This window comes from Pararge aegeria, chromosome 22 (genome assembly GCF_905163445.1).
Source record: "Pararge aegeria chromosome 22, ilParAegt1.1, whole genome shotgun sequence".
Classification (NCBI taxonomy): Eukaryota; Metazoa; Arthropoda; class Insecta; order Lepidoptera; family Nymphalidae; genus Pararge; species Pararge aegeria.
In genome coordinates, this window is record NC_053201.1 from 12,407,108 (window position 1) to 12,421,892 (window position 14,785).

Sequence of the window (14,785 nt, forward strand, 5' to 3'; positions counted from 1 at the left end):
ACTTATAATATACATAAAAACACCCAGCGATGAAAAACATTCATGCTCATCACACAACATTTGCCAGTTGCGGGAATCGAACCAACAGCCTTGGACTCAGAAAGCAGGGTCGCTGCCACTGCGCCAATCAGCCGTCAAATTGCAAATTGCATTGATTATTAACCTTGGGTTATAAAAGTCATAACCTAGGATACGCTTAAATCGGATGCTTAATGATTTTGGTGTTGCGTACAGAAAAAAAACGATTCACCAACTCTTACATGACTAACGACGTTAGGCGCCATCTAAAGTTAGGACACAGAGTCGGCGGTGCGTTATCTTTACGGAACTCGTAAACCGACACTTAACCGATGAAAAAAAATACATATTCTTTTTTTTTAATAATGAAAAATATGATAATAAGAACACAAAAATCACAGCTTGTGGCGAAAATCATAGACAAGTTAGGTTATGTGAGGAGCGGAGTTAAAATCAAATGAAAGGTAAATGTATGCCTAGGAATCTCCTTAGCCTAGGCCTTAGGTGACACTCACTTAGGCATTGCCTTGTTCTTTATTAGTGAAAACGAGCAATAATCACTGTAATTAAAATAAGATTGCTGCAAGTGGAAATAATTACCGACCTCACAGTTAGTAGGGGATAAGGATTTTTCATTGCGGAATCTGGCAACAGTGTCAATTGGTAGATCTTTGAAAAGCCTATTATATTCTCGCATAAGCCTATTCACCGGAGAGCTGTGACCTAGATCTATCCTGGATACAGTTTCTGAGAACTTTCATTCGCTGAAGGAAGCAGGTAACAGAAAACGTTCATTTGCAACATTGTTTGTCTATGGCGTGTAAAATAAGTACGTTAATTTTATAAAGTGGGTAAATAATTAAACTTTTGCTTATTAATTTTCAATGATAAGGATATTTTTGCACTAATTATTACTATTATTTAATTAATAAATAGTTTTTAAGAAACAATTAAAATTATATGGAAATGTTTGTGTGATGAACATGAACGTTTTTCAGTGCCTGGGTGTTTATATATATATTATAAGTATTTATGTATGTTATTCATAAAATATTCATCAGTCATGAATGAACTCCACACATCGCTATCTAACCCAAAAGTAAGCGGAGCTTGTGTTAGGGGTACTTACCTATAATATATAGATAAACACCCAGACACTGAAAAACATTAATGTTCATCACATCTGGGTTTACATCTGTATATTATAAGTATTTATGTATATTATTCATAAAAATATTCAACAGTCATCCTAGTACCCATAACACAAGCTACGCTGGCTTTGAGGCTAGGTGGCGATGTGTGTATTGTCGTAGTGTATTTATGAGAAAAAAACATTCTCCAGTTGTGGCAATAAAACCCACCGCTTTGGACGATGAAATCAGGAACACTGCCCGCTCACCACACACTGTCAAATAAAGATATAACTTTAAATGAAATGTGTAGGTATGTAATAAAAAGAGCACTTCAAGATATTTTTTCCCTTAAAGCCATCCCATCCGGAGAGGTTCGAACCCACAGCAACCTTAAAGCCACAGGCGGAAATTACTTGCGCTGACCAAAATAAGTTACCCGTGTTATCTGACATAACGAGTCGTATATTTTTTGTGGAAAGGTTCTTATCTCTATGAGACACGATGTCTTAGGCTGCCTTTCCACTAGACATGAGAAAGCGAAGCGTGGGATGTGCTTTACCATCTTCCCTGATAGATGCCCACAGCTGGGCATCTTGAGACAGTGAAAAGAAAATGAAATTCTTCTAAACTTTTATTAAAGTTGATTAGCTTTTGTTAAATTCTAGTAAAAACACAACATGCCTGAACGCAAGCCGTTTCTTCTCACACAAGATAGAACAATGTTAAATTGAAAAATGTTGTTGGAAAACAGCAACTGCTGAGTTTCTTGCAGGTAGAGTCTGCCTTCCGCACCGGTGGTAGAGTCACTACAAACCGACCGACTTGACGTTTCAAAAATGTTTATATTAGGCCTACTTGAAATGAATGATTTTGAATTTAGAATTTTTGTTGAATTCATACTTAGCTAATTAATTAATAGTTAATTATAACTGACTCTACTCCACCAGGATGGGTCTTCAACCAAAGAAAAGGAAAGATTCTTGCACGAAAAACTAGGGATTATACCTTTCAATAAAGATCATTATTGTTATGATTATTTATTTATTTAGGAAGCCAACGTTATATACAATGTTTTAAAATTATTATAAACATAACAATAATATTCTGAATTTTACATTGTATACACCACTTACATGATTAGTTTTAATATTAAAATAATACTGTTTATAGCAATAGTAGTAAGCTCCCAGCGATGGAAACCCAGCCTTTTTGTAGAGCGTCATGTATTTTTTTTCAGCACAATGTCATAAGGGACACATGATGCCCCATGTCCGTTTTCCGGAAATCCTGATTTTTCTTTATCTCGTTACGCTTTTGTGAATTCGGATAAAGTTGCAATATAATCTAGATAGAGCAAACGACTTCTACTTTATCAGTATACAAGTTTGCATGCCTCGTTAGTCTAGTGGTGCCTTGTACAAGCTTTAGTATAACATAACAACAAAGTTTGTTTTAAGCGAATGCTTATAGAAAAATCCTATTATACTATAAAGGATTATGTAAACGATAAAAAAGCTTGGGTGTGAACAATTGCTCTAACCAGGTTGCTTCTTGAATATTTTCAAATGACAATGTGAGATGGTGTGACAAAAAGAACACCCGGCTAAGTTTGTTGTGGGCTTCTTCTTAGTCCAGGGCGCGTTTGGAACCCTCGTAGCTTTAGTTTTAAGTTTACGAATGTAGTTATCGCCATCACTACTCACTGCTATGTACACATTTTGTATATAAACAACGCATCAAAAGTGCCATTAATGTCATATGTGCCTATTTCAATAAAGAAATATTTGACTTTTGCTTTGACTTTATAAGATTTTCTCACTCGCAATCGAGGAGTCGCTACAGTAACTCTAAGCGATTTTCAAAACAATTGAAGTACTACACAGTGATAAAAAAAATTAAAACGTTATTTAAATAAATAAATAAATATACTACGAAAATACTCACATCGTCATCTAAAAAGCGTAGCTTGTGTTATAGGCACTAAGGTGCCTGTAGAATATTTTTATGAATGATATACTTAAATACTTATACTACGCATATTTAAAACACTCAGCCATTGAAAATCATTCATGTTCAACACACAGACATATTCCAGTTGTGGGAATCGAAACGACGGCCTTGGACTCAGAAAGCAGGGTCGCTGCCCACTGCGCCAATTGGCCGTCAAATTAAATCTGCATTAAGGAATTTAGAAGCAGCTGATCTAATTAAGTATCAGTATGATTTTTTTTATGCTGCATGAAACGGCCGCAACTTAGTGGATTGATACGGCCGCCGCAACGCGTCGCTGACACTCAATATAAGATGCTTCTTTTACACCATTTTTTTAAATTGTTTTTTACCTGTGAATTGTAGACATTGGGACAGATAGACTGGGTCACTGTTGTAAGACAAAAAAAACATAGCACACAGACAATGCCTCGTTGTAGAGGTTTCGGACTTTTTTTTAAATTTTGGAACAAAAGTTATTTCTTTTTTTAAATATATTTGAACTGTAATTTAAAGGTATATTCCCTCATTAATAAAACATAGATATTAAACGTAACAAAGTGAATAGATATACATATAGATTCCATTTCTAAAATGTATTCCTATTTTAAATATAATCTTGACACTCGTGACCGGAGTTCTGTGTGGTCTGTCTATCTGTGTTCGTGCATCTAACTGCGGAACCAAAAATGGAGGCTAACGAAACATGCGAGAGATATAAACTTTAACTAGGAAGCTGGAGTGCAGTCCTATTAGTCTGTTACATAAACTTGAATAAATATTTGTTGTTTATCGACTCCTTGTAGTAATAACTAACGGACCTAGCAAATTGTCCAATGAATGGTTAGTAGGAATTCGGGCTTTCTCGGATTTAAAAGTATTCTTTATGGCAGTGGCGTGCACTTCATACATGCACAAAAGCACTGCCTACCCTAAAATTTATATACAACTCGTATAAGTGGAGAATTTTTGCCGTTTTATGCAATTTTTCTACTGTATGCATACCCTGGTGATAATACCCAGTGCACGCGGTCACTGGCATACGATCTATCACTAAATTAAGTTATGTTAATGTTTATTCAGCGGTTGAGCTAAAAAATTAACATAAACTACAAAACAAATGTTATTATGAATCCCATGCTAGTCTTCGGGATGCAAGCTGTCTATTTGCCAAATTTTATTAAGATCGGTACAGATGATCAACTGAATATAGGTCAGGGGTTCGCAACCTTTTTAACCTAGAAGCGCATACCAATCCGTACTAAGCCATTGTGGTGGATTACGGCCTTAACCCCTTCTCATTGTGGAAGGGGACCCCGTAGTGGGCCAGTAATAGGGGAATATGATAATGATGATTCATAAAAATATTCATCTGCTGAATATGTGTGTATTGTCATAGTACATTTATTTATTCACTTATACCTACAAAGTAAAAGTGTTAAGAAAAATGAAAGCTATCCCATTAAAGTACGTGAGCTCGTGGATTTCACGTCTAATGAGATGGGAAGCTGCGCTGTGGAAGTTGATCATTATGCATAATTAATTCCTTTGAAGATATTCCGCGGCTAGCTTGGTAGTGGAATAGGAACACGATACGTACCTTTGAACACTTTATTATAATTATTAAAAAAAAAACAAATTTAAAGTATTCAAGATGGTCTAAAATAAGCAATTTTCAAACGTCAAGTCTGCCTGTTCGTTTTGGCTCTACCACCGGTTCGAAAAGCTAATTCTAAAGAGGAAGTCTGCAATAAATTGATATATACATACCTCTTTTTCAAACATCGTTTTACAATAATTTTTCTATCTTGTGTGAGATAAAACAAAACGATTAAACAATATACAACGAAAATACACACATCGCCATCTAGCCCCAAAGTAAGCGTATCTTGTTTTATGGGAACTAAGATGACTGATGAATATTTTTATCGAATAATATACATAAATACTTATACTATACAGATAAACACCCACACACAGAAAAACATTTGTAACACACAAACAATTTTTCAATTGTGGGAATCGAACCCACAGCCTGGACTCAGAAAGCAGGTTCGCTGCCCACTACGCCAATGGGAAGTATATAAATTTTATGCTGACTAAATTGCCAGCATTCTATATTCCCGTACTTTAGCAGGTGGACACGTTAATTATATCCCATTTCTGGGGATATAATTGCGGGATATAATTTTTGTCTCCTGCTCGTGCTAGCCCTGCAGTTTACGAGTCTCCTAAACTTTAAGATCTGCCGCATCGGTGATGTAACTTTAGACGGCGCATAATGTCCTTAGACATCACATAAGAGTTCGTGAAACTTTTTCTAGAAATCACGTAAATCATTAGACATCCGAATTAGAAATTAATGCGATTGAAAACGGAAATAAGCCTACTTAAAATACATAAATTATTGAATTGTGATTTCGAATTTAAAGTACGAAAGTCACCCCATTCCCAAGACCTGGCCTTTAAGACAAAATGGTGCTGAATACCTACCAATCATTTCATTAGGCTGTCGACGGACAGACAGCGCATTTTCGTCCTAATTATACCCTGTCCCAGTTACAGACAGATGCATTTACACCCACTTTACACCCCACCCTTTTCGATGCTTTCAATTAACTAATTGCCTGCTCACATTTTGATATAACTTAATTGCTAACTTGAGTGCTCGGTTAATTTTAACAATTGAACTAAATGATGCTGCAAAAATAACCCATCATTATAACCCCTTTTTTTTGCGTGTTGGAAAAGCTTTATTGATACCTCAGACCCTGGGCAGGACGGAGGTTATGCGGGACTCCCCCCTCTAAAGGGGTATACCCAAACTAAAAACAACCACGGCATGTCCCTATTCTTGGCTATGTTAGACGCCCGGGGAACCCGTTGTATACCTCCCAGATGTCTACCAACCGCCCCAACCGTAGAGAGGCTCGTGTAGGGCCGGGTAGCTAGCCCAATAGCTACCTGCCTCCCAAGAGAAGCTGGCGAGCGGGAAATTGCAGCCGTCGTCTTCCCACTCGTCTACGCTTGAGCGGATGCGCGTCTGGAGTGTCTTAACACCCGCTCAGCGGCCTCCTTCTGCGAAATCACGTCTTCACAGAAGTCATCATTACAGTACGCGGTGGTGGTGGTGTCTTTGCAAATTAGTTCCGGGCCGAATAGGCACCGGATACTCCGGCCGGGATCTATTAACTGATATCATCATCGTAATAGCAACCGATAGATTTCCGACATAGGTCTTTTGTAGGGAGTTCCAAATTAACACCCCTTGCCCCGCCGTTACCATAACCGCTGCCAAAGGAGGGGGAGGGAATCAAACCCAGGACCTTCTACTTAAATTCACAGAGCTCACCGTTTCGCCAGAGAGGTCGTAGAAAATGATTTCCATTTCGAAAATGACACCGTTTTGAATATAATGTGTACGGATTCCATCCAAATTGTGAATGATATCCTTTACGTATTCAATTCCGATACGTGGGACGTAGCTAGTTAAAATGCATGAGATTCATAAATTCATTGTCTTAAAAGAATTCCCGTTTCGAATTCAAAGCAACGCATTCGCTAAAGGGTTTGACAAATGACACGAGAACCCAAAAGCTCTGTAAAATTTCCCTAAACGACATTATTCTATTGCTTCGGGATTTGGGACCACGGGAATTGTCCTAGCTAAAATAGCTCTTATTGCAATGCAAGAACGTAGCCAGGTAAAGTGAGGTACTGTTATATAAAACACGCAATCTTTCACGAGCAATCCAACCCTGAATTTTAAGGAGATACCACAGATGTGCATTCCCTAGATTTGTCTTTCAATACGTGCTTTCTAAAACAGTTGTGACAAAATCTAATTTCCTAACTTCACGAATTTTACACCCAATAACCACACACTTTTTTGGTTGGGACTGGGAAGTGAAAAGAGGACTTTGTAATCTGTAATTAAAAGTTCAAACTACTAAAGCAGCCATACAGTTACGATTAAACGAATTATGTTATATGAAATGTTCTTAATGCACGAGTGCCCTCTATATAGGATAGGTGTAAGAACGTGATCTTAGTATCGCATTGAGCCAGTCATAAGCTAATTGCTCAATGAAGCATTTCAGACGTCTGTCCGTTGACATATTATATTGCAATCATAAACAGTTAAAGTTACCCCATAACATTGCAGTATATTTTATATAATATAATTTTAAATAATAATAAAGGATAGCGGTGAGAGCCCAGTGGGTAGGAGCTCGACTTACCTTTCGGGGGGCCGAGTTCAAATCCCAGCACGCACCTCTAACTTTTCTTAGCTATTCGCGTTTTAAGTAATTAAATATCAACGGTGAGGGGAAACATCGTGAGGAAACCTGAATGCCTGAGAGCGCTCGATAATGTCAAAGGTGTGTGGAGTCCACCAATCCGCATTAGGCCAGCGTTGTGGACCACGGCCTTAACCCCTTCTTACTGTGGGAGGAGACTTTGATGATGATGAAAACCAACGACACTTCAAAGTTAGATCGTCCAATCAATCATTTTACGACCGGTCTAATACACCGAACTATAAACTCGAAAGTTAAATAAAAACTGACAAATCGTACTTATAGTATACGTAATTGCCACTTGATGTCGCTTCTTTATTCCATACTAATCGTAGTTAACTATCACGTGAACGTTAGGATTAGGCGCCCAGAATTCCTTGAGAATTCCGAAAAAATTAACAGTTATTTCTTTTGTACCCTACATCTCATTATACATCTATGCGAGCTAAGGTATGCAGGGTACGCGACTCAAGTGCGTCGATTACGGCCCTAATGGCAACGTGAGTGGCAATTGTAAAGGGAAAAGTCCATTCCCTTTCTCTGGGACGGGTACCAAACAATCTCGGATGTTAATGGGACACCTAACACGGTGTTTGCATGGCAAGTCTGTTAGGTTCCTAGAACTAGCCACATTGGTATTCGAATTTCAACTGACGGTTTGTGTGTGATACTTACCACGCATTGTCGACGACCTTCCTAGCGCGGCGGTGAGCGCTGTGGATTTAAACGCGTGATCCCGGATTCGAGAAAAATTTGTGAATATACAATTTCTGAATTTTCTCTAGTTTCGTCTGGTTCTTCGTCCGAGGCTTGTTAGAACCCTGACGGAGTTGGAGTGGTCTTTGATGCTTCGATTAATCGTGTACACGGTGTCTGTACGTTCTTAATTCTATGATTATGCCATCACGGCAAGATAAAGAATGCATCGAATGATTTAGTAGTAGTAGAGCTTGGTGGTTTTTCACTTAACATCAGGTAGCCCATCTGGTTGGTATAAAAAAATACTGATATTGATATAGTATAGCTTTTACCCCGCTAATAAGTATTGTGGATTTTATTGCGTTTGTAGTGATCGATGGTTTGTGCGCTTAAATTTACAACTGACGAATTATAAAGTACTAGCTGTTGCCCGCGACTTCGTCCGCGTTTGATTTTGGTTTTTGACGTGGCATTAAATTTAGTGGTAGTTCAAAAAAAATTTAAAGTATTCAGTATCGCTGAGCCTTTAATGAGGGGTTTGCTGCTGTCCGCTAAGAAGTTCTGTCCTCTATCTCCAACCACATTCATCAGATGTGCACAAAGTTTGGGCAAAATTAAACACATATTATAACCTCTATAGTACAAAAAACATTATTTAAATCGGTTATAATTTGTCGGAGTTGTGGTGTAAAATCGTAAAACACTTCATCCCCTCTCACAAAGGAACCGAGCTAAATGTCGGGACAAAAAGTATCCTATATTACTTCTAACACTTCCAAGAATATGTGTACAAAGTTTCATGAGGATTGGTTAAGTCGTTTCTGCGTGAAATCGTAACAAACAAACTTACATTCACATTTATAATATTAGTAGGAATAGAGATATACAGTTGTATAGGATGCCGATGTAGGTTATCAGACTATTGTTGTTGTCAGCCTTAAACAGTATAACACTTGACAGTCGTAATAAATAAAGTAAGCGTATACAACCTTGGTAACCAGAGTGTCCCTGCCAAGGTTACGCCGTGTTCCCTTACAAGGTTGATGTAGGGAATCTTGACACGATAGCTATACATGTTTACCGACTTCATAAAAAATCCTTTAAACGCGTGTTTTTTTTTTTGTAACAGTTGGGATGTGTTGTCTTCTCTATTAATATTGACTCACCAGCGGAGTGTTAAGCGATGAAGGAGTTCCCAGGTGCGATCCCCAGCTGGGGCATTTTGGGACTTAACATTTTCTGAACTTTCTCTAGTTTCGTCTGGTTCTTCGGCCGAGGCTAGTTACCAGTGGTGTGCACTCCATATATGCACAAAAGCACTGCATACCCTAACATTGATATATAACTCGAATAGGAGGAGAATTTGTGCCGTTTTATGCAATTTTCCTGGTGTATGCATACCCTGGTAAGAAACCCAATGCACGCCACTGCTAGTTACCAACCTAACGACAAAGCCATGCCGTCAAGAGATTAAGCGTAACGGTACGACGCGACGAGTATAACTGGCATACGACTAAAAGATTAAGTATTAGCTGCCATCTTAAACTGCGTCATAGCTAACTACCAAGTACCTCCCAATTATAAGATTATGTCGCTTACGACTGCGCCAGAGAGTAGTAGTAGTGATTATACCCGGGACCAACTTGGAGCGTTATCATAGGTACGGAAACTGGTGTTGTCTTCGCATTTTGACGACCTCCCTGGCGCAACGGTGACCTCTGTGAATTTAAGTAGGAGGTCCCGGGTTTGATTCCCGGCAGGGGAAACTTGGGAATTTATAATTTCCGAATTTTCTCTGGCCTGGTCTGGTGGTAGGCTTCGGCCGTGGCTAGTTACCGACAAAGACGTGCCGCTAAGCGATGTCGCGTAGAAACCGCGTAAGGGTATGACATACTCACTAACAGGTTAGCCCGCTACCATCTTAGACTGCATTATAACTTACCACCAGTACGGGGTACATGGGCATTAGACAATTATATCCCGGGGAAAGGATAAAAATTTTTCTTCGCCCACAGCTTTATCAACTCTCAGAGCACTGGCGCACAAATGGAAATAATATCCAAATAATTTATGAATTATATTAAACGGGGGTAAACTTTTCATTATATCCTTTGACACCTTGATTATATCCCCTGTCAGGGGATACAATCGGGGGATATATAATTTTTGTCTGCTGTCTGTGCTAGCCCTGCAGGTGACATTGCAGTCAACCAGTAGTGGATTAAAAGAAAAAAAACCTATTTCCAAATAGAAAAATGCTATATCGGGAACCGATCCCGGCACCTCGTGACGTAATAGACAACCGTTTAATTTATGTTTAATATTAGCTATAATCTTTACAATCTTTGGCAGTCACGTCAAAGTAATTTTTATGTAACTATTTCATGAACAGGATGTTTATAAATATTACTATTTTGAACAGCGGCGTATTTCTCGATTATGTTTTGCGATAATCACACGCGTTTTTGACATCTTATTTTACAAAAAATAGCATTATCAGTGGCAGAAATGATGAAGGTATCGGAAAAAAGTTTGAAATGTAGTTTTATCTCGTCGTAAAACCCTCGTACAGTTCTATAAAAGTATGTGCAGTAAACGGTGTAAATTGGAAGTGATTAGTGATTCTCTGTTTACAATATGGAAGCGTTTTACGTCTTGAGAACTTTGATCACTTTGATAAGTTGCGATTAATATGTTAAAAATTAAGCTTAGTTAGCTATACTCTGCGAAAGGCAGGAGAATCTGTATGGTGTAATTTATAATTTCCTTCAATCCTTATACTCCACACCAAACAGATCTTCGCCAATGTACCCTCTACGCACGTTTCGCTCCGAAACCGGAGCATCCTTAAAATATGTTAACCTACAATGAATAATTATTAAGTCTTAACAATTATTCACTATCAAGTCATTGCCGAAGATTTGTTTGGTGTGGAGTATAAGGATTGAAGAAATTATAAATGCCATTAGAAATGCCAAATTTTTTTATTGTTTATAATTTCTTTATGCCAAATGCCATAAAGAAATTATAAACAAACAGAATGCCATTATTCAACAAGATATTAATTTGTTTTTTTATTATTCTTTCTAGCGCGTCCGCACATTCACGACATCCCTCGATGAGCTTGCATCGCGGGTTCAGACTGCAGAAGCCGCCCGAGCATCATGGCGTGCACCCGGAGACGCGAGAGATGCGCGCACTCAATTGGATGCGGTATCTCGAGCGAGGGCCCAACTGCCGCCTTTGAAGAGGCTGGTGGATGAACTAAGAGGCCAGGCTCAGGCGATGGCTAGAGATAATGTCCAGCTACCAGAGCATTTGGTTGCTAGACTTGAAGATTTGAATACTAGGTAAGGGTTTTTGACATCTCTTGTTTAGAATAACGGATATCATAAGAGTTCTTCTTCTTTCCCTGGGCTTGACTCCGTACTTGGTCGGCCGGAACCTTCGGTAATACGTAGTGCCACTGGTACGGCTCCCGGGTCCCTCCAGCCCGCCAAGCTCACTCCAGAAGCTTAGCAGGCCGCCCAGGTCGCCAAGTGCTTCAGGGAGTGATGCTGGGGAGCCAATAAGAGTTATATTATCATGATAATACTGGAACGGAATGCAACTATGTTTCAAAAATGATAAGGCAGTTTCTTAGTTTCAATAGTAGAAGTAAGTTTCGTAGTCCAAGAATATTTATCTGATGATGCTCCTGCCGATGACTCCACGACGTATCATAACAACAACTCTATTTTAAAATAACACATGATAATAAGTAGTATAGTTCTGAAACAAAATGTAAACCAAATGAATCCATTACTGCTTCAAGCGATGGTAATAGGCCTCCAGAACGCTGTTATTTTTTTATTTTTGTTTACAAAAAATTTATCTAGGATAAATAGTTCCGGAATTAATAACATCGAAACGACCTCCGTAGTGTCCAGAAGACCATATTTTCGCTAAAATCGGAATATAGCTATCGTAAAACTTTATGTACGTCATCAAAATAGGAAAGAGGAAAGCCGCAAAGAATCAGAGTTAACGAGAGTCACAGAGTTAATCGGTGGCTTGCGAAGCAGAAGTGGCATGGGACATATAACTCGTAGGAGTGATGGTCGGGGGCTCTCAAGGTATCGGAGCTGCATCGGATAACACAGCGTTGCCAGACTACTCACTGGTTCGGTAGATGACAACGATACAATGAGATTCTGGTCACAAATAGCGCAAGACAATCTTTTTTGAAAACCCCTTCCAATGATGCAGGACGTCCTTCGTTTGATATTATGATGACAAATTTACATTGTCTTGACGTCTGGTGACCCAAGAGCTGGCGCTTATTAAGACCAACGGCTAGGTCTAGCAATTCAAAGGGGGAATAGCGCCAGCATTTTGAGCGCCATGCACATAAGTGAACAGTTAGACGGCTTATATTTTTTGAAAATATTATTGTGAGTTAATAACTTACTTACTAATTGGAATGATATCAAGACGTTTACTGTAGAACAAAAAAATTGTCTGCACTATTTATAGAACTGTAATGTTTTTTTTTTACCAGGGTATCAGCACTAACAGCTGGCGGTGAGGAGCGGGCGCGACAGCTAGCAGGAGTGGCTCGGGACGGTGGAGCAGGCGCCGCACAAGGCTTTCTTGCCGGGTCTGTCCGCACCCCCTGGGAGCGGGCTGTCACGCCAGCCAATGTTCCATATTATATTAAGTAAGTGATGTTTATCATTGATGATATTTTAAAGTAAATGTGCCTATTAGACAGCTGTTAAACAAATACAAAGTCTGTTTATATTCGTTCCTTTACGTTACTTTACCACCATCGCTTTCGTTACGTTATCATCACCATCCCCTTAACAGCTTACTCCCTCTCACGACTCTCCTCTCAGAAAGGGTTTAGGCCGCCTTTGAGAATATTATGTAGAACTCTCAGGCGTACAGGTTTCCTCACGATGTTTTCCTTCGGCGTTAAAGCAAGTGATCTTTAATTGCTTAAATTAAAAACGCACATTACTCCAAAAAGAAAAAGCTGCATACCGGAAATCGAACTTAGTCCCCTCGAAAGGGAAGCCGAGACCTTACCTACTAGGCTATCACCGCTAATAAACTATTAGTTATATTATTTAAACGTCATGAAAATCGTGTCAGTTGTAGAAGCTCACTGTACCTTAATTAGTGCCAACAAATAGGATCTTCTGCATTTCTCTTCCAAAAATTTTCAGCTACTTCTACATTGAGGTTATAGTGGATATATAAAAAGCAAGACACGCTCTTAGATAAACTTTCAAATGGAACTCTTCAAATAATTTAAGACCGACGACTAAGACACCGGGAGGTATCTTTACATCGTTCGATTCTATACAGGACTGATGTGTATCGCTTATGCAGTCGTATTTATATCGAAATACCCACTTACTCAAAGTCATGTTGTTAATCAAATATAATTTTAATTGTTTCTTGAAAACTATTTATTAATTACATAATAATTATTAGCGTATTTGTAAAAAAATATAAAATTTAGTTAAATATCTAGACAATATGAATTTATTGTTATCAAAAGTTTAATTATTTACCCACTCTATAAAATTACTGTAACACTTTATTTTTCAGCCATGAACTAGAAACCACACATTGGGACCATCCAAAGATGATTGAGCTGATGAACTCATTAGCTGATCTCAACGAGGTTCGATTCTCGGCATATAGAACTGCCCTCAAACTTAGAACTGTCCAGAAGGCCCTTTGCAGTAAGTTGTTAATCACCAGTAATACTCAATAACTTTTTGGGAAACTCTTGATTATATGAAACAATCATTGCTTAATATACTATAGAGTGCTATGCAAAAAATATTACTAAATAGGCAAATCAGCTCTGATCTGAAAAACCTATAATGCATTGCACTGTCGTTTATGAAAATGAATCATTTAAGTGGTATCTTGCGCACTTCTATTCGTAAAACATCACCAATTTAAGACCTTTGTTCAAAATAGGTCATGTTTTAAGGTGAGGTGAGTTAGACTGGACGAAATTTCATGTATGAAACTTCCTTTACATTTAAAATCGGCCTCAAAGCATACCATAGCACTAACCCTCTCTTATGTTTGTTTGTTTGAAGTATTTATTGCACACACACATTTTCTACAAATTAAACACAAATACAGAAGAAACTTAGAAAATAAAATAGAGCGTGCAAAGGCGGTCTTATCACTAAAGCGATCTCTTCCAGACATACCTTTGACGTTAGGAAAAAAACTAAGGAACGGGTTGGTGTAGCAATTTCAGTTTAAAAATATATATTTATATATATATATACAAAACAATTATAATAAACTACTTACTCTATGTCTAATAACTTACTTACTTTATGTATTTCGTTGATATCAATAAAATCTTATTTATTAATTGCTGGGATATATGGCCAATGTTTTGCTTATAAGGAAATATTTTCTTTCTTTCAGTGCACATGCTTCAGTTACCATCGGCGTTGGAGGCTTTCGACACCCACGGACTCAGAGCTCAAAACGACCGGCTCATAGATATTCCGGATATGATCACTGTCCTTACTTCCTTATATGAGGTAACTTCCACACACTAAGTGTTTTTATTGCCTCGCCGAACCTCACGTGCCTCCGTAAATACCCACGCTACAATTAAAA

At 38.3% G+C, this 14,785-nt stretch overlaps 1 protein-coding gene across 4 annotated transcripts in view; it reads left to right on the plus strand.

Annotated features, from left to right (window-relative positions):
• Nucleotides 1–14,785, plus strand: part of LOC120633905 (dystrophin, isoforms A/C/F/G/H-like) — a 752,632-nt gene that overhangs the window by 722,563 nt on the left and 15,284 nt on the right. For all 4 annotated transcript variants that reach the window (XM_039904299.1, XM_039904301.1, XM_039904300.1 and 1 more), the window contains 4 exons: nucleotides 11,231–11,490; nucleotides 12,681–12,839; nucleotides 13,739–13,875; nucleotides 14,588–14,706. In XM_039904299.1, the coding sequence (XP_039760233.1) occupies nucleotides 11,231–11,490; nucleotides 12,681–12,839; nucleotides 13,739–13,875; nucleotides 14,588–14,706 (675 nt within the window). The remainder of the gene's footprint in view (nucleotides 1–11,230; nucleotides 11,491–12,680; nucleotides 12,840–13,738; nucleotides 13,876–14,587; nucleotides 14,707–14,785) is intronic.